The following is a 26,940-nucleotide window of genomic DNA, read 5'->3' as shown; positions in this document are numbered from 1 at the left end:
TACAGACATTTCTTTAAAAACAACCTGAACTCAATTATAATATTCATGAACAGGTTCATCAGACTTTTGTGCCCAAGACCAAATTTTGTTCCAACCAACAGACTTTGGAAAAGCCCTAGGCATTGCTCAGTGAAGTCACCTAGTGATTGCCTGAGCTTGATTGTATAATAAGTTAGCCTATTGTAGCCAAGAGGGTTGGCCTCCCAGCTGTAACTCTAGACATCTTTCAGGATTTTCCCAGTTAGCGGTTTTCATCCAGTGCTGGGCCTGCCCTTCGCTGACAAGCATGTGAACAAGAGTAAGTCAGTGAAACCAGGCTGATACATTTGAATGACTGTATTGAATTCCTCAGTAAATTTCTGAGGATCTGCATTACTCTGGGAAATTTTTGACTGGCTCACAGTTCAGCTTTAGTCCAGGGAATGTAAGAAATTAAGAGTTTAGCCTTGGGATCCTCAGAAGGCTTAGTATTAAAGGGACAGATTCTGATAGTTTCAGAGGAGAAGAGAGTTTCAGAGAAAAGTAAAAATTTGGTGAGAGAATTAGTGTGAGGGAGCTGAGGGTGTAGAGGAGGCATAGGCAGCATAGAAGAGAAGGAGGAAGACGGTGCTGAACGTGGAGTCTGAGCACAGGAGTCGAGAGAGACAGGACAGCCCAGGACGCAAAACCTGAGAAAAAGAGACCAGGAAGAAAGGCCCGCAGCTTCAGGAGCCCTTTGATCTTTCTTTAATCGTTTGTTTGCCCCAGTTAATCTTAAAATCTTATTTTGAAGAGAGGCCATTTTAGACCACTGATGACCCTGGGAAGACTCAAAATACCAATCAAAATGAGCATTCCAGTCAGTTCTGGAAAACTTTGGTCTATTGTAGTCCAGTTTAGTTTTAAGGAAATTAAGGTTTGAGATTTCAAAAGTTTCCCATAGTGGCCACTGATATTCTAAATTGCCTTTGGTCCCATCAGTCCATTTAGTTAGAAATGCACATGAAGAAGGGCCACGTGTTTTTTATTTTTTCAAATAGTGTGTGCATAACTAAGATTCAGTTTCAAGCCAATTGGAACATAGAATCTGAATTTTAATAACTCTTTTTTCATATACATCTTTATTGGAGTATAATTGCTTTACAATGGTGTGTTAGTTTCTGCTGTGTAACAAAGTGAATCAGCTATATATACACATATCCCCATATCCCCTCCCTCTTGCGTCTCCCTCCCACCCTCCCTATCCCATGCCTCTAGGTGGTCACAAAGCACCGAGCTGATCTCCCTGTGCTATATGGCTGCTTCCCACTATCTATCTATTTTACATTTGGTAGGGTATATATGTGCATGCCACTCTCTTCACTTTGTCCCAGCTTACCCTTCCCCCTCCCCGTGTCCTCAAGTCCATTCTCTAGTCTGCGTCTTTATTCCTGTCCTGCCTCTAGTTTCTTCAGAACCATTTTTCTTAATTTTTAGATTCCATATATATGTGTAAGCATACGGTATTTGTTTTTCTCTTTCTGACTTACTTCACTCTGTATGACAGACTCTAGGTCCATCCACCTCACGACAAATAACTCAGTTTTGTTTCTTTTTATGGCTGAGTAATATTCCATTGTATATATGTGCCACATCTTCTTTATCCATTCATCTGTCAGTGGACACTTAGGTTGCTTCCATGTCCTGGCTATTGTAAATAGAGCTGCAATGAACATTGTGGTACATGACTCATTTTGAATTATGGTTTTCTCAGGGTATATGCCCAGTAGTGCGATTGCTGGGTCGTATGGTAGTTCTATTTTTAGTTTTTTAAGGAACCTCCATACTGTTCTCCATAGTGGCTGTATCAATTTACATTCCCACCAACAGTGCAAGAGGGTTCCCTTTTCTCCACACCCTGTCCAGCATCTATTGTTTATAGATCTTTTGATGATGGCCATTCTGACTGGTGTGAGATGATATCTCATTGTAGTTTTGATTTGCATTTCTCTAATGATTAGTGATGTTGAGCATCCTTTCATGTGTTTGTTGGCAATCTGTATATCTTCTTTGGAGAAATGTCTATTTAGGTCTTCTGCTCATTTTGGGGGTTGGGTTGTTCCTTTTTTTTGATAGCTTCATGAGCTCCTTGTAAATTTTGGAGATTAATCCTTTGTCAGTTGCTTCATTTGAAAATACTTTCTCCCATTCTGAGGGTTGTCTTTTCATCTAGTTTAAGTTTTCCTTTGCCGTGCAAAAGCTTTTAAGTTTCATTAGGTCACATTTGTTTATTTTTGTTTTTATTTCCATTTCCTAGGAGGTGGTCAAAAGGATCTTGCTGTGATTTATGTCATAGTGTTCTGCCTATGTTTTCCTCTAGTGTCTGGCCTTACATTTAGGTCTTTAATCCATTTTGAGTTGATTTTTGTGTATGGTGTTAGGAAGTGTTCTAATTTCACTCTTTTACATGTAGCTCTCCAGTTTTCCCAGCACCACTTATTGAAGAGGCTGTCTTTTCTCCATTGTATATTCTTACCTCCTATATCAAAAATAAGGTGACCATATGTGTGTGGGTTTATCTCTGTGCTTTCTATCCTGTTCCACTGATCTATATTTCTATTTTTGTGCCAGTACCATACTGTCTTTTTTTTAATGATATTTTATTTATTTATTTATTTAATTTATTTTTGGCTACTTTGGGTCTTCGTTGCAGCACACAGGCTTTCTCTAGTTGTGGCGAGAGGGAGCTACTGTTCATTGCGGAGCATGGGCTCCAGGCGTGCGGGCTCAGTAGTTGTGGCTCACGGGCTCAGTAGCTGTGGCTCGCTGGCTCTAGAGTGCAGGCTCAGTAGTTGTGGCACACAGGCCCAGGTGCTCCACAGCATGTGGGATCCTCCCAGACCAGGGCTCGAACCCGTGTCCCCTGCATTGGCAGGTGGATTCCCAAACACTGTGCCAGCAGGGAAGCCCCATACTCTCTTGATTACTGTAGCTTTGTAGTATAGTCTGCATTCCAGAAGCCTGATTCCTCCAGCTCCGTTTTCCTTTCAAAGATTGCTTTGGCTATTTGGGGTCTTTTGTGTTTCCACACAAATTGTGAAGTTTTTTGTTCCAGTTCTGTGAAAAATGCCATTGGTAGTTTGATAGGGATTGCATTGAATCTGTAGATTGCTTTGGGTAGTATAGTCATTTTAACAATGTTGATTCTTCCAATCCAAGAACATAGTATATCTCTCCATCTGTTTGTGTCATCTTTAATTTCTTTCATCAGTGTCTTATAGTTTTCTGCATACAGGTCTTTTGTTTCCTTAGGTAGGTTTATTCCTAGGTATTTATTCTTTTTGTTGCAATGGTGAATGGGAGTGTTTCCTTAATTTCTCTTTCAGATTTTTCATCATTAGTGTATAGGAATGCAAGAGACTTCTGTGCATTAATTTTGTATCCTAATACTTTACCAAATTAATTGATTAGCTCTAGTAGTTTTCTGGTAGCATCTTTAGGATTCTCTATGTATAGTATCATGTCATCTGCAAACAGTGACAGCTTTACTTCTTTTCTGATTTGGGTGCCTTTTTTCTTTTTCTTCTCTGCTGTGGCTAAAACTTACAAAACTATGTTGAATAATAGTGGGGAGAGTGGACAACGCTGTCTTTTTCCTCATCTTAGAGGAAATGGTTTCAGTTTTTCACCATTGAGAATGATGTTGGCTGTGGGTTTGTCATATATGGTCTTTATTATGTTGAGGTAAGTTCCCTCTTTGCCTACTTTCTGGAGGGTTTTTTTCATAAATGGGTGTTCAATTTTGTTGAAAGCTTTTTCTGCATCTATTGAGATGATCATATGGTTTTCCTCCATCAGTGTGTTAGGGTGCTTTATCACATTGATTGATTTGCATGTATTGAAGAATCCTTGCATTCCTGGGATAAACCCCACTTGATCATGGTACATGATCCTTTTAATGTGCTGTTGGATTCTGTTTGCTAGTAGTTTGTTGAGGATTTTTGCATCTATGTTCATCAGAGATATTGGCCTGTAGTTTTCTTTTTTATGATCTTTCTCTGATTTTGGTATCAGGGTGATGGTGGCCTCGTAGAATTAGTTTGGGAGTGTTCCTCCCTCTGCTATATTTTGGAAGAGTTTGAGAAGGATAGGTGTTATCTCTTCTCTAAATGTTTGATAGAATTCACCTGTGAAGCCATCCGGTCCTGGACTTTAGTTTGTTGGAAGATTTTTAATCACAGTCTCAATTTCAGTGCTTGTGATTGGTCTCTTTATATTTTCTATTTCTTCCTGGTTCAGTCTTGGAAGGTTGTGCTTTTCTAAGTATGTGTCCATTTCTTCCAGGTTGTCCATTTCATTGGCATAGATTCACTTGTAGTAATCTCTCATGATTCTTTGTATTTCTGCAGTGTCAGTTGTTACTTCACCTTTTTCATTTCTAATTCTATTGATTTGAGTCTTCTCCCTTTTTATCTTGATGAGTCTGGCTAGTGGTTTATCAATTTTGTTTATCTTCTCAAAGAACCAGCTTTTAGTTTTATTGATCTTTGCTATCATTTCCTTCGTTTCTTTTTCATTTATTTCTGATCTGATCTTTATGATTTCTTTCCTTCTGCTAACTTTGGGGTTCTTTTGTTCTTCTTTCTCTAATTGCTTTAGGTGTAAGGTTAGGTTGTTTATTTGAGGTGGGATTGTATTGCTATAAACTTCTCTCTTAGAACTGCTTTTGCTGCATCCCATAGGTTTTGGGTTGTTGTGTTTTCATTGTCATTTGTTTCTAGGTATTTTTTTAATTTCCTCTTTGATTTCTTCAGTGATCTCTTGGCTATTTAGTAGTGTAGTGTTTAGCCTCCACGTCTTCGTATTTTTTACAGAATTTTTTCCTGTAATTGATATCTAGTCTCATAGCATTGTGATCAGAAAAGATACTTGATACAATTTCAATTTTCTTAAATTTACCGAGGCTTAATTTGTGACCCAAGATATGATCTATCCTGGAGAATATTCCATGAGCACTTGAGAAGAAAGTGTATTCTGTTGTTTTTGGATGGAATGTCCTATAAATAGCAATTAAGGCCATCTTGTTTAATGTATCATTTAAAGCTTGTGTTTCCTTATTTATTTTCATTTTTGATGATCTGTCCATTGGTGAAAGTGGGGTGTTAAAGTCCCCTACTATTATTGTGACACTGTCAATTTCACTATTTATGGCTGTTAGCATTTGCCTTATATATTGAGGTGCTCCTATGTTGGGTGCATAACGATTTACAATTGTTATATCTTCTTCTTGGATTGATCCCTTGATCATTATGTAGTGTCCTTCTTTGTCTCTTTTAATAGTCCTTATTTTAAAGTCTATTTTGTCTGATATGAGAATTGCTACTCCAGTTTTGTTTTGGTTTCCATTTGCATGGAATATCTTTTTCCATCCCCTCACTTTCAGTCTATATGTGTCCCTAGGTCTGAAGTGGGCCTCTTGTAGACAGCATATATACAGGTCTGTTTTTGTATCCATTCAGCCAATCTATGTCTTTTGGTTGGAGCATTTAATCCATTTACATTTAAGGTAGTTATCAATATGTATGTTCCTATTACCATTTTCTTATTTGTTTCGGGTTTGTTATTGTAGGTCTCTTCCTTCTCTTGTGTTTCCTGCCTAGAGAAGTTCCTTTAGCATTTGTCGTAAAGCTGGTTTGGTGGTGCTGAATTCTGTTAGTTTTGCTTGTCTGTAACGTTTTAAATTTCTCTGTCAAGTCTGAATGAGATCCTTGCTGGGTAGAGTAATATTGGTTGTAGGTTTTTCCCTTTCATCACTTTAAATATGTCCTACCAGTCCCTTCTGGCTTGCAGAGTTTCTGCTGAAAGATCAGCTGTTAACCTTATGGGGATTCCCTTGTATGTTGTTGTTTTTCCCTTGCTGCTTTTAATATTTTTTCTTTGTATTTAATTTTTGATAGTTTGATTAATATGTGCCTTGGAGTGTTTCTCCTTGGATTTATCCTGTATGGGACTCTATGTGCTTCCCGTACTTGATTGCCTATTTCCTTTCCCATATTAGGGACGTTTTCAACTATATTCTCTTCAAATATTTTCTCAGTCCCTTTCTTTTTCTCTTCTTCTTCTGGGACCCCTATAATTTGAATGTTGGTGCATTAGTGTTGTCCCAGAGGTCTCTGAGACTGTCTTCAGTTCTTTTCATTCTTTTTTCTTTATTCTTCTCTGCAGTAGTTATTTCCACTATTTTATCTTCCAGGTCACTTATCTGTTCTTCTGCCTCAGTTATTCTGCTATTGATTCCTTCTAGAGAATTTTAAATTTCATTTATTCTGTTGTTCATCATTGTTTGTTTGCTCTTTAGTTCTTCTAGGTCCCTGTTGCACGTTTCCTGTATTTTCTTCATTCTATTTCCAAGATTTTGGATCGTCTTTACTATCATTACTCTGAATTCTCTTTCAGGTAGACTGCCTGTTTCCTCTTCATTTGTTTGGTCTGGTGGGTTTATTCCTTACTCCTTCATCTGCTGTGTGTTTTTCTGTCTTCTCATTTTGTTTAACTTACTGTGTTTGGGGTCTCCTTTTCACATGCCACAGGTTCATAGTTCCCATTGTTTTTGGTGTCTGCCCCCAGTGGGTAAGGTTGGTTCAGTGGGTTGTGTAGGCTTCCAGGTGGAGGGGAGTGGTGCCTGTGTTCTGGTGGATGAGCCTGGATGTTGTCTTTCTGGTGGGCAGGACTGCATCCGGTGGTGTGTTTTAGGGTGTCTGTGAACTTATTATGATTTTAAGCAGCCTCTCTGCTAATGGGTGGTGTTGTGTTCCTGTCTTGCTAGTTGTTTGGCATAAGGTGTCCATCACTGTAGCTTGCTGGTCATTGAGTGGAGCTGGGTCTTAGCATTGAGATGGAGATCTCTGGGAGAGCTTTTGCTGTTTGATATTACATGGAGCTGGGAGGTCTCTGGTGGACCAATGTCCTGGAATTGGCTCTCCCACCTCAGAGGCACAGGCCTGACACCTGACCAGAGCACCGAGACCCTGTCAGCCACACGGCTCAGAAGAAAAACGAGAAAAAATTAATTAATTAATTAAATTTAATTAAAAATTTACTATTATAAAAAAATTATTAAAAATCAAAAGAATTTAAACATAAAAAGAAAGAAAGAAGAGAGCAACCAAACCAAACAACAAATCCAACAATGATAACAAACACTAAAAACTATACTAAAAAAAAAAAAAAGAAATGGACAGACAGAACCCTAGGACAAACGGTAAAAGCAAAGCTATACAGACAAAATCACAGAAAGAAGCATACACATACACACTCACAAAAAGAGAAAAAGGAAATATATATATATATATATATATATACATATAAAATAAAAAGGAAGAGAGCAACCAAATCAGTAAACAAATCTCCCAGTGATAATACACTCTAAATACTAAACAAAGATAACATAAAACCAGAAACAAATTAGATGCAGAAAACAAACCCCAATTCTACAGTTACTCCCAAAGTCCACCGCCTCAATTTTGGGATGACTCGTTGTCTATTCAGGTATTCCAGAGATGCAGGGTACATCAAGTTGATTGTGGAGATTTAATCTGTGCTCCTGTGGCTGCTGGGAGAGATTTCCCTTTCTCTTCTTTGTTTGCACAGCTCCTGGGGTTCAGCTTTGTTATTTGGCCCCGCCTCTGTGTGTAGGTCGCCCTCTGGTGTCTGTTCTTCACCCAGACAGAAGGAGGTTAAAGGAGCAGCTGATTAGGGGGCTCTGGCTCACTCAGGCCGGGGGGAGGGAGAGGTATGGAATGCGGGGCGAGCCTGCAGCGGCAGAAGCTGGCGTGACGCTGCAACAGCCTGAGGTGCACCGTGTGTTCTCCCGGGCAAGTTGCCCCTGGATCACGGGACCCTGGCAGTGGCAGGCTGCACAGGCTCTCGGGAGGGGTGGTGTGGATAGTGACCTGTGCTTGCACACAGGATTGTTGGTGGCTGCAGCAGCAGCATTAGCATTTGATACCTGTCTCTGGTGTCCGTGCTGAGAGCCGCGGCTTGTGCCCGTCTCTGGAACTCGTTTAGGCTGTTCCCAGAATCCCCTCTGCTTGCACACCCTGAAACAATGTCCTCTTGCCTTTTAGGCAGGTCCAGACTTTTCCCAGGACTCCCTCCTGGCTAGCTGTGGTACACAAGCCCCCTTCAGGCTGTGTTCACGTAGCCAAGCCCAGTCCTCTCCCTGGGATCTGACCTCCAAAGCCCGAGTCTCAGCTCCTAGCCCCCGCCCACTCCAGCAGGTGAGCAGACAAGCCTCTCGGGCTGGTGAGTGCTGGTCAGCACTGACCCTCTGTGCGGGAATCTCTCTGCTTTGCCCTCTGCAGCCCTGTTGCTGCGCTCTCCTCCGTGGCTGTGAAGCTTCCTCCCTGCTACCTCCTGTCTCTGCCAGTGAAGGGGCTTCCTAGTGTGTGGAAGCTTTTCCTCCTTCACAGCTCCCTCCCAGAGAAGCAGGTCCTGTCCCTATTCTTTTGTCTCTGTGTTTTCTTTTTTTTTTTTGCCCTACCCAGGTACGTGGGGAGTTTCTTGCCTTTTGGGAAGTCTGAGGTCTTCTGCCAGCGTTCAGTAGGTGTTCTGTAGGAGTTGTTCCCCATGTAGATGTATTTCTGATGGATTTGTGAGGAGGAAGGTGATCTCCATGTCTTACTCCTCTGTCATCTTGAAGGTCTCTCCGACATTTTGTTAATTGTTTTGAGGTTATTTTTCTAGTTCTTTGTTGTTCCTTCTTTTACTCTCTTCACTTGTGATTTGATGATTATCTTTTGTGTTATGTTTCAATTTCTTTCTCTTTTTTGTGTTTATCTATTATAGATTTTTGGTTTGTGGTTATCATAAGATTTACACATATAGAAAAACAAAAAAGATATATATATATACATTATATTTATTATATATGTGATTATTTTTAGTTGCTGTTCCCTTAAGTTCAAACGTAGTTCAACAATCTGCATTTTTACTCCATTCTCACCACGTTTACTGTTTCTGACATCATATTTTACATCTTTTTGTTTTGTGTATTCCTTAACTACTTATTCTTGATAAAGATGATTTGACCAGTTTTTTCTTTTAACTTTCCTACTAGTTTTGTAAGTGTCTGATCTACTACCTTTACTATATGTTTGCCTTTACAAATGAGATTTTTCCTCTTGTAATTTTTATATTTCTTCTTGTAAGCTTTTCTGTTTAGAGAAGTCTCTTTAACATATCTTGTAAAGCTCCGGATGCTCCGGACGCACAGGCCCAGCAGCCATGGCTCATGGGCCCAGCCGCTCCGTGGCACGTGGGATCCTCCTGGACCGGGGCATGAACCCGCGTCCCCTGCATCAGCAGGCGGACTCTCAACCACTGCGCCACCAGGGAATCCCCAATAATTACTTTAAATGTCAATGGACTAAACGCTCTGATCAAAAGACATAGAGTGGCAGACTCGATTAAAAAAACAAGAACCTACAATATGCTGCCTACAAGAGACTCACTTCAGGGCAAAAGACACACGCACAGAGATTGAAAATGAGGGGATGGAAAAAGATATTTCATGCAAATGGAAACGACAAGAAAGTGGGGGTAGAAATACTCATGTCAGACAAAATAGACTTTGAAAGAGAATCCATAAAGAAAGACAAATGAGGACATTATATAATGATAAAGAGATAAAGACAAAAAGAGGATATTACACTTGTTAACATATGGGCACCCAATATAGAAATACTTAAATGTATAAAGCAAATACTAACAGACAGAAAGGGAGAAATGGACAACTGTACAATAATAGTAAGAGACTTTAACACTCCACTAGCATCAATGGATAAATCTTCCAGACAGAAAATCAATAAGGCAAGAAAGTCCTAAATGACACTATAGACTGGTTGGACCTAATTGATATCTACAGGACACCACAAACAAATACACATTTTTTTCAAGTGCACATAAAAAATTCTCTAGGATAAACCACATATGAGGTCACAAATCAAGCCTCAACAAACTTAAGAGGATGGAAATCATATCAAGCATCCTTTCTGACCACAATGGTATGAAACTAGAAATCAACCACCACCGAAAGAAAAACGGGGAAAGAACAAACACATGGAGCCTAAATAATATGCTACTAGAAAAAACAATGGGCCAATGATGAAATCAAAAAGGAAATCAGAAAATACCTCAAGACAAATGACAATGAAAACATAACCTTACAAAATCTGTGGGATGCAGCAAAAGCATTTCTAAGAGGGTAGTTCATACAGGCCTTCCCCAAGAAACAAGAAAAATCTCAAATAAACAACCTAGCCTACCACCTAAAAGAAAATACCTACCACCTAGAAAAATAAGAAAAACCAAAAGCCAAAGCCAAAAGGGAAGAAATAACACAGATCAGGAAATAAATAAAGTAGAGACCAAAAGACAATAGAAAAGATTACTAAAACTAAGACCTTGTTTTTTGAAAAGATAAACAAAATTGACAAACCTCTGGCCAGGCTCACCAAGGAGAAAAGAGAGAGGACCAACTAAACAAAATAAGAAATGAACAAGGATAAATAGCAACTGATACCATGCAATACACAAAAAAAATCATAAGAGAATACTATGAACAGTTATATGACAGCAAATTGGACAACCTAGAAAAAATGGACAAGTTTCTAGAAACATACAGCCTGCCAAAACTGAGTCAAGAAGAAACATAATTTGAATGTCCCAATCACTAGAAGTGAAATGGAATCTGTAATTAAAACAAACAAACAAAAACTCCCTGCAAACAAAAGTCCAGGATGAAATGGTTTTACTGGGGAATTCTACAAAACATATAAGGAAAAGCTTATACCTATCTTTCTCAAACTATTGCAAAAGACTGAACAGGAGGGAACACTCCCAAATTCATTCTATGAAGCCACCATCACCCTGATACCAAAATCAGATAAAGACATTACCAAAAAAAAAAAAATTACAGGCAAATATCTTTGATGAATATAGATGAAAAATCCTCACCAAAATATTAGCAAACTAAATCCTACAATACATAAAAAGGATCATACTCCATGTTCAAGTTGGATTCATTCAAGGTTTGCAAAGACAGTTCAACATACAGAAATCAATCATTATGATACAGTAACAAAAGAAAAGACAAAACCCACATGATTATCTCAACAGATGCAGAGAAAGCACTTGACAAAATTAAACATCCATTCATGATAAAAACTCTCACCAAAGTGGGTATAGAGCGAACATATCTCAACATAATAAAAGCCATTTATGAAAACCCACAGCCAACATAGTACTCAAGGATGAAAAGCTGAAAGCCTTCCCATTAAAATCTGAAAGAAGACAAGGATGCTCACTGTCACCAGTTCTATTCAACATAGTATTGGAACTCCTGGCCACAGCAATCAGACAAGAAAAAGGAATAAAATGTATACAAATTGGAAGGGAAGAGGTAAAACTGCAACTATTTGCAGATGACATGATACTCCATATAGAGAACCCTAAAGTCTCCACACAAAAACCATTACAAAAATGAATTCATCAAGGTAGCAAGGTATAAGACTAATATGCAGAAATCTGTTGCATTTCTTTACACTAACAATGAAATATGAGAAAGAGAAAGCAAAAAAAAAAAAAAAATCCCATTAAAAATCATGTCCAAGGGCTTCCCTGGTGGTGCAGTGGTTGAGAATCCGCCTGCCAATGTAGGGGATACAGGTTTGAGCCCTCGTCCAGGAAGGTCCCCCATGCCATGGAGCAACTAAGCCCATGTGCCACAACTACTGAGCCTGCACTCTATAGAGCCTGCGAGCCACAACTACTGAAGCCCACGCACCTAGATCCCATGCTCTGCAACAAAAGAAGCCACTGCAATGAGAAGCCCGTGCACTGCCACTAAGAGTAGCCCCCACTCACCGCAACTAAAGAAAGCCCACACGCAGCAATGAAGACCCAATGCAGCCAAAAATAAATTTAAAAAAAAAAGGAACAACAGCAACAAAACATTGTGTCCAAAAAGAAAAATACCTAGGAATAAACTTAACCAAGGAGGTGAAAGAACTATAAACCTAAGACTTTAAAACATTGATAAGGAGAACGTTCTAAGAAATGGAAAGATATCCCATGCCCTTGGATGGGAAGAATATTGGTAAAATGGCAACACTACCCAAAATACCCATGACATTTTTCACAGAAATAGAACAAATCATCCTAAAATTTATCTGGAACCACAAAAGACTCAGAATTGTCAAAGCAATCCTGAGGAAAAAGAATAAAGCTGGAGGCATAACCCTTCCAGACTTCAGACTATACTTTAAAGCTCTAGTAATCAAAACATTGTGTTACTAGCACAAACACAGACACATAGATCAATATAACAGAATAGAGAGCCCAGAAAGAAACCCACACACCTTTGGTCAATTAATCTATAACAAAGGAGGCAAGAATATACAATGAAAAAAAGACACCAACAAGTGGTGCTAGGAAAGTTGGACAGCTACATGTAAATCAATTAAATTCGAACACTCCCTTATACCATACACAAGAATAAACTCAAAATGGTTTAAAGGCCTAAATATAAGACATGACACCAACAAATTCCTAGACAAAAACATGTGTAAAACTTTCTCTGACATAAATTGTAGCAATATTTTCTTAGATCAGTCTCCCAAGTCAAAAGAAATAAAAGGAAAAATAAACAAATGGGACTACATCAAACTTAAAAGCTTTTGCACAGCAATGGAACCATCAACAAATGAAAAGACAACCTGTGGAATGGGAGAAAATATTTGCAAATGATGTGACTGACAAGGGAGTTAATATCCAAAATACACAAACAGCTAATACAATTCAATATAAAAAAAAAAAACTCAAGAAATGGGCAGAAGACCCAAATAGACATGTCTCCAAAGAAGACATATAGATGGCCAACAGCACATAATTAGCACATCTAATACTAATTATTAGAGAAAAGCAAATCAAAACCACAGTGAGGTATCATCTCATACCTGTCAGAATGGCTATCTTTAAAAATCTACAATAATAAATGCTGGAGAGGGTACAGAGAAAAGGGAGCCCTCCTACACTGTTGCTGGGAATGTAAACTGGTGCAGCCACTATGGAAAACCATATGGAGGTTCCTTTAAAAACTAAAAATAGAGCTACCATATGATCCAGCAATCCCAGTCCTGGGCATATATCTGCAGAAAACCATAATTCAAAAAGATACATGCACCCCAGTGTTCATTGCAGCACTATTGACAATAGCCAGGACATGGAAGCAAACTGAATGTCAACAACAGATGAATGGATGAAAAAGATGTGGTACGTATATACAATGGAATATTACTTATCCATAAAAAAGAACAAAATAATGCCATTTGCAGCAACACGGATGGGCCCAGAGATTGTCATACTGAGTGAAGTAAGTCAGAGAAAGACAAATATCACATAATATCTCTTATATGTGGAATCTAAAGAAAGGGTACAAATGAACTTATCTACAAACAGAAACAGAGTTACAGATGTAGAAAACAAACTTATGATTATTGGTCGGGGGGGAAGGGGGAAGAGGGATAAATTAGGAGATTGGGATTGACGTGTACACACTACTGTATATAAAATAGATAACTAGGGAGATTTGATCAAGATGGTGGAGGAGTAGGAAGTGGAGCTCACCTTCTCCCCACAGATACATCAGAAATACACCTACACGTTGAACAACTCTCACAGAACATCTACTGAATGATGGCAGAAGGCCTCAGACTTCCAAAAGGAGAAGAGAAAAGGGGATGTAAATGTATTTGAAAAATTATGGCTAAAAATGTCCCCAAACTTAAAGAAGGAAACAGATATCCAGATATAGGAGGCACAGAGGGTTCCAAAGAAGATGAACCCAAACAGACCTACACCAAGACATATTATAATAAAAATGGCCAAAGTTAAAGATAGAGAGAGGATTCTAAAGGTAATAAGAGATAAACAAAGAGTTCTTTACAAGGGAACCCTCATAAGGCTATCAGCTGATTTCTCTACAGAAACACTGCAGGCCAGAAGGTAGTGGCAAAATATATTAAAAATCTTGAAAGAGAAAAATCTTCAACCTAGAATACTCTACACACCAAGATTATCATTTAGAATAGGAGAAATAATTTCTCAGACAAGCAAAAACTTCAAGAATACAGCAATACTAAACCTATCCTAAAAGAAATATTGAAAGGTCATCTCTAGATAGAAAAGAAGCAGAAGAAATAGGAAGGAGGAATCACAATTGGAAAGTAAATCACTTAAATTAGCCAGTATACAGATCAAAAAGAAAAGAATAAAAACCTATTTGGGAAAGCAATGATAAACACAAGGAACAGCAAAAGGATAAACATGAAGATGTAAAAAGGGACATCAAAATCATAAAATGTGGGGAAGGAGGGTAAGAAAAATGCAAATTCTTTTTTCTTCCTTTTTTTTAGAATGTGTTTTTTAGAATGTGTATGGCTATCATCTAAAGCCAAGCAGATTATAGGAAGGGGTTAACATACTGAAAACAGGGCAACCACAAATCAAAAACATACAATAGATTCACAAAAACCTAAAAGAAGAGAACACAAGCATAAAATAAAAGGGAATCATCAAACCACAAAAAAGAAAAGAAAGAAGAAACAGAATCAACTGGAAAACAAGGTTTTGAAATGTCAATAAATACATATGTATCAATAAATACCTAAATATCAAAGGGACTGGATGCTCCAACTGAAAGACACGGAGTGGCAGACTGGATAAAAAAACAAGAGCCTACAATATGCTGCTACAAGAGACCCACCTTAGGGCAAAGGACACACATAGATTGAAAGTTGAGGGATTGGGAAAGATATTTCATGCAAATGGAAATGACAAGAAAGTGGGAGTTGCAATACTCATATCAGACAAATAGACTTAAAGCAAAGCCTATCAAGAAAGATAAAGAAGGACACTATATAATGATGAAAGGATCAAAACAAGAAGAGGATTTTACACTTATCACCATATATGCACCTAATATAGAAGCACCCAAATACATAAAACAAACACTAACAGACATAAAGGGAGAAATTGATGGTAATACAATAACAGTAGGAGACTTTAACACCCCACTCACATCAATGGACAGATCTTCCAGACAGAGAATCAATAAGACAACAGAGGTCCTAAATGATACAACAGAACAGTTAGACTTAATTGATCAATTTAAATATTTTTTTGCTGTGTTGATCTTCATTTCTGTGCAAGGGCTTTCTCTAGTTGTGGCAAGTGGGAGCCACTCTTCATTGCGGTGCGCAGGCCTCTCACTGTCGCAGCCTCTCTTGTTGCGGAGCACAGGCTCCAGATGCGCAGGCTCAGTAGTTGTGGCTCATGGGCCTAGTTGCTCTGTGGCATGTGGGATCCTCCCAGACCAGGGCTCGAACCCATGTCCCCTGCATTAGCAGGCAGATTCTCAACCACTGAACCACCAGGGAAGCCCCTAATTGATCATTTTAGATAGTGATATTTTCAATCACTATTTTTGTAGTGACTTTTGGACATTACATCCAAAAAAACCAGAATATATATTATTTTCAAGTGCACACGGAACATTCTCTAGGACTGACCACATCCTAGGGCACAAAACTAACCTCAACAAATTTAAGAGTATAGAAATATTTCAAGCATCTTCTCTGACCACAATGTCATGAAACCAGATATCAACCACAGGAAAAGAAATGAAAAAAAAAAAAGATTATATGGAGACGAAATAACATGCTACTAAAAAACCAATGGGTCAACGAGGAAATCAAAAAGGAAATTAAAAAATACCCTGAGACAAATGACAATGAAAACACAACCACACAAAATCTATGGAATGCGGCAAAACAGCAGTTCTTAGAGGGAGGTTCATAGAGATACAGGCCTTCATAAAACAAACAAACAAACAAAAAAACCAAGAAAAATCTCAAGTAAACAAGCTAACCTACCACCTGAAAGAATTAGAAGAATAAGGACAAACAAAACCTAAAATCAGCAAAAGGAAGGAAATAATAAAGATCAGGGAGGAAATAAATAAAATAGAGATTAAAAAACAATAGAAAAAAATCAACAAAACCAAGAGCTGGTTCTTTGAAAGGGTAAACAAGATTGACAAACCTCTGGCCAGGCTCACCAAGAAGAAAAGAGAGAGAACCCAAATAAACAAAATAAGAAATGAAAAAGAAATCTCAACAGATATCATAGAAATACAAATAAAATAAGAGAATACTATGAACAATTATATGTCAACAAATTTGACAGCCTAGAAGAAATGGATAACTTTCTAGAAACATACACTAAAATTGAATCAAGAAGAAATAGATAATTTGAACAGATCCGTCACTAGAAATGAAATAGAATCTGTAATTTAAAAAAACTTCCTACAAACAAAAGTCCAGAACCAGATGGCTTCACAAGAGAATTCTACCAAACATACAAAGAAGAACTTATACTGATTCTTCTCAAATTCTTCCAAAGGACTGAAGAGGAAGGAACACTCTCAAAGACATTCTATGAAGCCACCATCACCCTGATACCCAAACCAGACAAAGATACCACCAAAAAAGAAAATTACAGGCCAATATCTTTGATGAATATAGAGGCAAAAATTCTCAACAAAATATTAGCAAACTGAAGCCAACCACACATAAAAAAGGTCATACACTACGACCAAGTGGGATTCATGCCAGGTTCACAAGGATGGTTCAACATAACACAAATCAACCAATGTAATACACCACATTAACAAAAGAAAAGTCAAAAAACACACGATCATCTCAATAGATGCAGAAAAAGCATTTGACAAAATTCAACATCCATTCATGATAAAAAAAAAAAACTCTTACCAAAGTGGGAATAGAGAGAACATATCTCGACATAATAAAAGCCATTTATGACAAACTCACAGCCAATATAATATTCAAGAGTGAAAAGCTGAAAGACTTCCCACGAAAATCTGGAACAAGACAAGTATGCCCACTTTCACCACTTCTCTTCAACATAGTAGTGGAAGTCCTAGCCACAGCAATCAGACAAAAAAAAAAAAAAAAAAGAAAGAAAGAAATAAAAGGTATCCAAATTGGAAGGGAAGAGGTAAAACTGTCACTATATGCAGATGACATGATACTATATATAGAAAACACTAAGGACTCTGCACAAAAACTACTAGATCTAATAAATAAATTCAGCAAAGGAGCAGGATATAAGATGAACATTCAGAAATCAGTTGCATTCCTTTACACTAACAATGAAATATCAGAAAGGGAATGTAAAAAAAAACAAACAATACCTTTTAAAATCGCACCAAGAAAATAAAATATCTAGAAATAAACCTGAGCAAGGAGGTGAAACACTTATATGCTGAGAACTATAAAACATTAATAAATGAAATAAATGAGGATTCAAAAAAATGGAAAGATATCCCACACTCTTGAATTGGAAGAATTAATATCATTAAAATGGCAATACAACACACAGCAATCTACAGATTTAACGTAATCCCTATCAAATTACCCATGATATTTTTCACAGAACTAGAACAAATAATCCAAAAATGTACATGGAACCATAAAAGACCCAGAACTGCTAGAGTAATCCTGAGGAAAAAAACAAAGCAGGAGGTATAACTTTCCCAGACTTCAGACAATACTACAAAGCTACAGTAATCAAAACAGTGTGATATTGGTACAAAAACAGGCATATGGATCAATGGAACACAATAGAGAGCCCAGAAGTAAACCCACACACCAATTAATCTTCGACAAAGAAGGCAAGAATATAAAATGGGAAAAAGACAGTATCTTCAGCAAGTGGTGCTGGGAAAGTTGGACAGCTGCATGTAAATCAGTGAAGTTAGAACACACCCTCACACCATGCACAAAAATAAACTCAAAATGGCTTAAAGACTTAAACATAAGACACCATAAAACTCCAAGAAAAGAGCACAGGCAAAACATTCTCTGATATAAATCATGTTTTCTGAGGTCAGTCTCCCAAGGCAATGGAAATAAAAACAAAAATAAACAAACAGGACCTAATCAAACTTACAAGTTTTTGCACAGCAAAGGAAACCATAAAAAAATGAAAGGCAACCCAAGAGATGGGAGAAAATATTTGCAAATGATGAGACAGACAAGGGCTTAATCTCCAAAATATACAAACAGCTCATTCAACTCAACAACAAAAAAACCCCAAACAACCCAATCGAAAAATGGGCAGAAGACCTTAATAGACATTTCTCCAAAGAAGCCCCAGTAGGCACATGAAAAGATGCTCAACATCACTAATTATTAGAGAAATGCAAATCAAAACTACAATGAGGTATCACCTCAGACTGGTCAGAATGGCCATCATTAAAAAGTCTACAAATAACAAATGCTGGAAAGGGTGTGGAGAAAAGGGAACCCTCCTACACTGTTGGTGGGAATGTAAATTGATGCAGCCACTATGGAAAACAGTATGGAGGTTCCTCAGAAAACTAAAAATAGAATTACCATATGATCCAGCAATCCCACTCCTGGGAATATACCCAGACAAACCTACAATTCAAGAAGATACATGCACCCCTATACTCATAGCAGCACTGTTCACATAACCAAAACATGCAAACAACTTAAATGTCCATCAATAGATGAATGGATAAAGAAGATGGTGTGTGTGTGTGTGTGTGTGTGTGTGTGTGTCTGTGTGTGTGTGTGTGTGTGTGTGTATATATATATATATATATATATATATATATAATGGAATACTACTCAGCCATAAAAAAAGAACAAAATAGTGCCATTTGCAGCAATGTGGATGCAACTAGAGATCATCATACTAAGTGAAGTAAGTCAGAAAGAGAAAGACAAATACCATATGATATCACTTATATGTTGAATCTAAGATATGGCACAAATGAACCTATCTACAAAACACAGACTCATATACATAGAGAACAGACTTGTGGTTGCCAAGGGGGAGGGAGAGGGTTGGGCTGGGAGTTTGGGGTTGGTAGATGCAAACTATTACATTTAGAATGGATAAACAACAAGGTCCTAATGTATAGCACAGGAAACTATATTCAATATCCTGTGATAAACCATAATGGAAAAGACTATTAAAAATGTATACATGTGTATAACTGAGTCACTTTGCTGCACAGCAGAGATTGGCACAGCATTGTAAATCAACTATACTTAAATAAATAAAATAAAATAGATAACTAAGGAGGACCTACTGTATAGTACAGGGAATTCTGCACTCTGTAATGGCCTATATGGGAAAAGAATCTAAGAAAGAGTGGCTATATGTATAACTCATTCACTGTGCTGTACACTCTGAAACTAACACAACATTGTAAATCAATTATACTCCAATAAAAGTTTTTTTAAAATCACTTAAAATTATATATGTATGAGACGTAGAATGTCATTATATAAAGGTAAAAGGGTCAATCCAATAAGAGTAATTTCAAATATTTAAAAATATTTTTGCACCTGCCATAAGGGCACCTAAATATATAAAGCAAACATTAACAGACATAAAGGGAAAAGTAGACAGAAATACAGTAATAGTAGGGAACTTTAATATCCCACTTTCAAAAATGGATAGATCATACAGACAGAAAATAAGGAAACAGTGGATTAAAACTACACATTACATCAGATTGACTTAACAGACATATACAGAACATTTCATCCATCAACAGAATACACATTCTTCTCAGGCACACATGGAATATTCTACAGGATGGATAATATCAACAAAGCAAGTCTTAATAAATTTAAGAAGACGAATTATATCAAGCATCTTTTCTGACACAGTGGTGTAAAACTAGAAATCAGTTACAAGAAACCTGGAAAATTCACAAACCTGTGGAGATTAAACAACATACTCCTGAACAATCAATGAGTCAAAAAAGAAGTCAAAAGAGAAACCCAGATACATCTTAAGATAAATGAAAATGGAAATACAACATACCAAAACATATGGGATGCAGCAAAAGCAGTTCTAAGAAGGAAGCTCATAGCAATATACACCTACATTAAGAAAAAGAAAGGGCTCAAATAAACAATCTAACCTTACACCTGAAGGAACTAGAAAAGCCCAAAGTTAGCAGAAGGACAGAAGTAACAACGATCAGAGCAGAAATAAATGAAGCAGAGACTAAAAGGACAACAGAAAATATCAATGAAACTAAGAGCTGGTTCTTTGAAAAAAGAAACAAAATAGACAAACCTTTAGCTACTCTTATCAATTAAAGAGAGAGGACTCAAACAAAATAATAAAGAGGATACATTACAACTGATAAAACACAAAGGATCATAAGAAACTACTATGCCAACAAATTCAACAATCTAGAAGAAATCTAGAACTGTCAGAACTAGTAAATAAATTCAATGAAGTTTTGGAATATAAAATTAATATACAAATATCAGTCTGTTTCTATACGCTAACAACTAGGAGAAATTAAAAAAAACAATCCTATTTACAATTGCATCAAAAGAATTAAACAACTAGAAATAAATTTAACTAAGGTGGTAAAAGATCTGTACACCGAAAACTAAGACATTGATGAAAAATTTGAAGATGACACCAATAAATGTAAAAATATTCCATCCTCATGGATTGAAAGAATTGACATGGTTAAAATGTCCATACTACCAAAAGCAATCTATAGATTCAATGTAGTCCCTATCAAAATTCCAATGGCATTTTTCTCAAAAAAGAAAAAAAAAAACCCAAAACACTAAAATTTGTATGGAACCACAAAAGACCATGAATAGCTAAGGCAATTTTGAGAAAGAGGAACAAAGCTGGAGACATCACAGTTCTTTGTAACTATATTACAAAGCTATAGTGCTCAAACAGTATGATATTGGCATAAAACCCACATATAGACCAAAGGACAGAAATGGAGAACCCAGAAATAAGCCCACCCACATATGGTCAATTAATTTACAACAAAAGAGCCAAGAATATACAATAGGGAAAGGACATTCAATAAATGGTTGGGGAGAACTGGACAGTCACATGCAAAATTGTCCTAGGTATTTTGAACATTATTTTGAGAGTCTGTTTAAATTCTAAGGAGAATGTAGATCGTATTGTTTTGGCAGGTAATCAGGTCACCAGTGGGTCAGCCTGGGTCAGAGCCCACAAGTACAGGGAGCCCAGGAATTCACCTGTAACTGTACTGCATCACTCACCTAACCTCCCTCCTCTTCATGCCTGACCTGACACTTAACAGCTCCCTGGGGCCTGCTTTCCAAGACTTCCAGCCAGAAATTTGGGGCCTTAGTTTCCCCCCCTTGCTGCACAGTTCCTGCAGCTGCATCCAGTCCTCAGCTGCAGGAGGGAGGAGAGAGAAAGCAGCACGTGTTTGCCATACACTCTTGTGGCCTCACCTCCTCGGGTTAGAGGGTAGCTCTTCTCTCAGGGTTTCAGGTGCCTGCCTGGCTGACATTGCCACCTCTACATTACTGCCCAGGAGCTGTGGTGGGTAAGAAGGGGAAAAAGGAAAGGGGCCTGTAGGAACTTTATTTCTGTTCCTTGGACCAGAGGGATTCTCTGGAGCCCTTTCTGTCCACATTGGGGGCACTTCTAGGTTTCAAGCTGGGCAATCCTGGGAGAAAAAAATGGTAAATTCACCATGGAACTTGGAATCTGATCCGCTTCATCTGCCTGCTGCTTACTTTTCAGTTCTCCGAGATCTGCTTTCTGCCTTTGTCCAGGATTTACAGCTGTGGTCATGCGGAGAGACCAGTGGAGGGTGCTCGCTCTGCCCTCCCAGGACGGTCCTGTTGAAACAGCAGCCCTCCTGCCCCCTTGCTTGCTTCTCCATGGACCTCATCGCTGCCTACCATGCCACACATCACATGTTGTCCATCTCCCATGACTGGGATGGAGATCCCCATGAGCAGGGCCTTGCTCGCCCAGTGCTTGAACAGCGCTGGCACGCCAGACATGCCCAACAAACACTTTTTGAATGAGTAAGAGTCAGGCTGGAGTGAGCCAAGGCTTAGAAGCTGTGTCTAGTCCTCTCAGGCTTCAACTCTCCTCTGCGGTCCCTGGCTTTCTCAACAGCCATCAGACAGGCAGGAAGGCGTGTCCCGTCCCCCGCTTTGGCTGGCAGTATGGCCCCAGTGGCCCCCCCAGTCTAGCAGCTCCTCACCATGCCACCTGCACCCAGCCCAGGCCAAGCAGCCTTGTTCTCACCTATCCCAAAGCCACCACCTCTACCAGGGCCTTTGGCCTCCGATCCTGCCTCCACAGCGGCAAGTGACTTTAAAACATAACCATGCTTCAGACTCTCCAGTGATTCCCATTCGTCAGGACACAAGGCCCAGCCCCTCTATGCCTCTCTGCCACACACCTGTTTGCTGTTCTATGAGAATTGGTTCTTTGCTGGTGCACCTGCAACTTGGCATCTTGACCCCGCCGCTCTGCTTCTTTTCTTCACAGCCCAGATCGCAGTAGCCCTTGTCCCCCAAAACCTGAATGCAGAAGTCCTGGGCCTGCACCCAACTCTACACTGCCCCCTAGTCCCAACCTCAGCCTACCTCTGGGCACTCCTGATGAGCTGGGCACAGATCTAATAACCAGTACCTCTGATTCTGCGGCTCCTTGGGGACATGAATCCTGGATTTTTCTTTTTCTTTTCAAAGGTGGTTTCAGCTGGGAGGAGTGAGCCTGGCTGGGGTGAAGGTAACTAGGGTGGGAGAGTGTGGCACATGTGGATAAGAACTTGACAAAGGGATGCGAAAGCAGAACACCTTCTGTTCCTCTCTGGCCCAAGCAGCCAGGCCCCCAGCTACCCCTGGCTGTCCGGGAAACCCAGCTCTGCCCAGCTCAGCCCTTGCCCTACACTGCTGCCACCTCCCACAAGGCCGGACCTCTCCCCAGGGCTACGGTCCTCACCAGCTCCTCCGCTCTGCCCACAGCAACCTTTCCTCCTCCCGTGTGAAGATGACGGCACAGCTCCTCCCGGCCTGGCTGTCAGCCAGAGCCTTCCACAGGGCTCATTCTGCGGGCTAGGCTTGGGCACAGAGCCTGCCAGGGCAGAGGGACCTGAGGACGGGGGTCAGGAGTCCCGGGTAAGGTCCCCTGCCAATATACAGACCCCACTCACGGGGGAGCAGAACAGCACCCCAGGGGGAACCTCCTGGCATTTCACACGTTCACATGCAACATAGACGTGAGCGCCAGGCACACGGACGTGTACATGCAGTAGGACGTGCGCAGCACGTGCACGCGCACCTAGGCACGCACGTGTGGGTGGGCGGGCACACGTGCATACTCATACCCTTGGCTCCCTCTGACACCAGGCTAGTGTACTTCCCGAGACGCGGGCTTGTCTCCGGTTGCGCTGAGTGACTCGGAGGAAGCAGTCGGGATTTTCCCGTGCCCCTGCCCGACAGCGGCAACCCCTGAGAGCAGCCGGCAGGCTGACGGGGCTCGGGACCACGACCTCAGGGGTAGTCTATCCCCGGCCAGTCCTTCTGTTCCCGCTAGCCTCCTTCTCAGGCTTGCTGGAGGCCGGGACTTCTGCCCTTGATGCCCAGCCCTGCTCAGCAGCCCCGCCCAGCCTGGGCTCTGGGAACGTGGGGACTGGTGGCTGATGAGGCCCTTTTTCCAGTCCGGCGCTCGGCCTGCCTTCCACCCAGCTCTGCTGCCGGCCACCTGCTGCCGCCCGTCAGGCCTGGAATGCTGACTGGCAGTTGGCTGGGGCGGGGGCGGGGGCTGGGGATCGTTATAAAGCTGGGGGCGCCTGGGGGTCACCTGTCCCTGTCTGCAGTCCGCGAGTGCCCTCCGCCGCCACCATGCCCACCCACCGCCTCGTGATGGTTCGGCATGGCGAGAGCACCTGGAACCAGGAGAACCGCTTCTGCGGCTGGTTCGACGCGGAGCTGAGCGAGAAGGGGGCTGAGGAGGCCAAGAGGGGGGCCCATGCCATCAAGGACGTGAAGATGGAATTTGACATCTGCTACACGTCGGTGCTGAAGAGGGCCATACACACTCTCTGGACCATCCTGGACACAACGGACCAGATGTGGCTGCCTGTGGTGCGCACCTGGCGCCTCAATGAGCGGCACTACGGGGGTCTCACTGGCCTCAACAAGGCGGAGACGGCCGCCAAGCACGGGGAGGAGCAGGTGAAGATCTGGAGGCGCTCCTTTGACATACCTCCACCCCCCATGGATGAGAAGCACCCCTACTACAACTCCATCAGCAAGGTGAGCGGCTGGGGTGCGGGGCTGGAGGGGAGGTCTGGGGACGGGGGCCCAGGCTGGGGGGCTGGGGGCTGTCTGGGGAGTGAACAGCAGCACGGATGCCCCCAGGCACGTCGCTATGCAGGCCTGAAGCCAGGGGAGCTGCCCACGCATGAGAGCCTCAAGGACACCATCGCCCGGGCTCTGCCCTTCTGGAATGATGAGATCGTCCCCCAGATCAAGGCTGGCAAGAGAGTGCTCATTGCAGCCCACGGGAACAGTCTGCGGGGCATCGTCAAGCACCTGGAAGGTGAGGCCCATCCTCAACACAGAGTGTGGGCAGAGGCGGGTGGGGTGACACGTCCCCTTGAACCAGCGAGCCCCCAGCTGCTCATTTCGTAAACGTGCCGGCTGCCTCGCCGAGGCGGCTTCACAGACATCCGCACCCCGGGCAGGGCCTCCAAACTGTGAACTGGACTGGGTGGGGTGAGAAACCACTTGAAAAAACAGCTCTGTAAGAACGAACCATCCACTGCCGTGTGTACTGGGACAGACACTGTGTAACGTGAGTCTCCTTCTGAAGATTCTGGGTGAAAATGTGTGCCACCACTGACCCAGGGCCCAGGCCCTGCTCAGGGGTCCACAGCTGGCCCGGCTTCCCCAACACAAGCCTCAGGGGAGAGGAGGGAAGGCCCAGGGGTGGCATCTTGCCCAAGGACACCCACCCCTGAAGAGGCAGGGCCATGTGGCTCTAAATCCCAGCTTGTTGAGTGACCCTGGTCAAGTCACTTCACTGGCAGCTGCTGGATATGGGACTGAGAGTGGGGCCCTGCCCAACCCTGCCCACACCCCAGCTCACCCACTCGGGGCAAAAGACTAGTCAAAAGACAGGTGCAGGGTGTGGAGAATGCCAGAGACCTTAGGTTGGTAGCTTGGCTTCCACTAAAAGGGGAGGAGCCCCTCCCAGCATGACAGGCTTCCTCCAAGTAAGCCCCCGTCTGCCTTTCTGAGGACTTCCTGAGGCTGAGTCCACACAGACGCCTCACGGCTGGTGCTGAGCCTCGCAGATGGAAAGACCACCTGCCCTCCCTCCCTTCTGGGGGCTCCCTGCAGCCTGGTCCAGGAGAAACGAATGCACCAAGGCAAACGTGACCGGGGTCTCCCACTGCCCAGAGCATGTTCCCTTAAGGCCTCCCTGCACCAGCGGGCTGGGCGGGATGACAGCGATACCAAAGGTCGAGCTGCTATTCCAGGCCAGGTCTTCGGGAGGCCAGCAGAGTTGGGTCGGGTTTCCACAGAGAACTCTCTTCACCTGGCAGGGCCTTGCGTCCACCTCGGCCACGGGCAGCGCTTCTCGCCGTCCCTATCGCACCCCCCTTCTCAGGAGCAGCCCTGCTCCACTGCTTAGGACGTCCAGAAACTAGAACTCTCTAGAAGTTAAGTGGTTAAGGTCTTTCCTGATCCCAAACACCCACCAGTCTGACCAGAGCTCACATTGGGCCAAGGGGGCCGATGGCGTCACCCCAGATGAGGCCAGCTTGGGCCGGAGCGAGGTCCTCGGTTCACCACAGCTATTTCTGTAGGCTGCTGTCTCAGGGCTGCCTTGACCTTCTCGAGGAGCATTTCTGCGGCCTTGCTGTTGGGGTGGGAGGGCTGCTGCCTGGCCAACAGCCCCGTGGCCTGTAAAGGTCACTAAGCCTGCTAAATGCAAGAGCAGGTGGCTGCCTGGCGGGGCTAAGGATGCTTGTTCCTCCGGTCCAGGGATGTCGGACCAGGCCATCATGGAGCTGAACCTGCCCACAGGGATCCCCATCGTGTATGAGCTGGACCAGGCACTGAAGCCCACCAAGCCCATGCGGTTCCTGGGTGACGAGGAGACCGTGCGCAAAGCCATGGAAGCTGTGGCTGCCCAGGGCAAGGCCAAGTGAAGGGTGGGCTTGGCAATAAAGGCACGTCCTCTCACTGCCTCAGGCCAGTGTGGCCCCAGGACGCCCGCCCCCCAGTGCTCACTCAGGGCTCGTTCCGTGGGCCTGGAGCCCGGGATTCCACACACACAGCCCTGGACCCCCGCTGCCTGCCCAAGCCTCCCCCACTGGCTGCGGGGACCCCGGGAACGTGGAGGCCAAGAGCCTCCCTATCCCCGGCTATCGAGTGGCTCCTGACAAGCCCCTACGATGACCCGCAAAGCAGAAGAGCCACTTGGCAAGCCTGCTGTAAATCCGAGTGCCCAGGGTCACTTAGGGAGAGTCCAAGTGACCCAGCCCTCCCCATGGCGAGCGAGGACTGTGGCCAACACACCACTTCCTTCACATTGGTTGTCCTCTACTGTCCTGGCTGCCCCAGGGCGGGAAGGTCAAGGTGGTACCCTGAGCCCTGCCCCACGTGGGCCCCTTGTCCAGGGGCAGACAAGCCCACAGGTGGCCTCAAAGCTGGCAATACCTGATTCAAGGGGCTTTCATAGCTGGGGTGGGCCCTGGAGGCTGTCCTAAGAAATCAGGACACGGTGAGGCCTGCCTGCAGCTCAGCCTAAGACAGGAAACGCCATCTGCAGCCAGGTGGGGAGGGGGCACTGGGATTGGCCACCACCTGGGCCCACAGCCCCCTCGGCGCATCCTCTGCCCCAAGCTGCTTCCACCTGGCACCTCCCAGAGCGTAAGAGCTTAATCCCCCAGGTGCTCTGTGGGTACAGGTGCCTCACTCCAGGCACATGTGCGCACTGGCTGTCCTGCGTGGGTGGAGGCTCCCC

At 42.4% G+C, this 26,940-nt stretch overlaps 1 protein-coding gene across 2 annotated transcripts; it reads left to right on the top strand.

The window, feature by feature from the left end:
* Positions 1–19,534: 19,534 nt before the first annotated feature.
* Positions 19,535–26,860, top strand: PGAM2 (phosphoglycerate mutase 2). Of its 2 annotated transcripts, none has more exons than XM_032642988.1 (3): positions 19,535–24,218; positions 24,324–24,504; positions 25,956–26,152. In XM_032642988.1, exons 1-3 carry the CDS (start codon positions 23,805–23,807, stop codon positions 26,120–26,122), a joined length of 762 nt encoding a protein of 253 aa, XP_032498879.1. In that variant the 5' UTR covers positions 19,535–23,804; the 3' UTR covers positions 26,123–26,152. The 2 variants fall into 2 exon arrangements, with proteins under 2 accessions (XP_032498879.1, XP_032498878.1); XM_032642987.1 differs by having other exon boundaries at positions 21,369–21,379; positions 22,332–24,504; positions 25,956–26,860.
* Positions 26,861–26,940: the final 80 nt, after the last annotated feature.

Source organism: Phocoena sinus, chromosome 9, assembly GCF_008692025.1.
Source record: "Phocoena sinus isolate mPhoSin1 chromosome 9, mPhoSin1.pri, whole genome shotgun sequence".
NCBI lineage: Eukaryota > Metazoa > Chordata > Mammalia > Artiodactyla > Phocoenidae > Phocoena > Phocoena sinus.
This window is presented reverse-complemented; position numbering and strand designations above follow the sequence as displayed.

Bases quoted from the DNA above. Each gene is read 5' to 3' on its own strand.
- PGAM2 (XM_032642987.1), top strand. From the start codon at position 23,805: ATGCCCACCCACCGCCTCGTGATGGTTCGGCATGGCGAGAGCACCTGG. The intron at 24,505-25,955 runs GTGAGGCCCATC...CCTCCGGTCCAG, and splicing joins CATCGTCAAGCACCTGGAAG to GGATGTCGGACCAGGCCATC.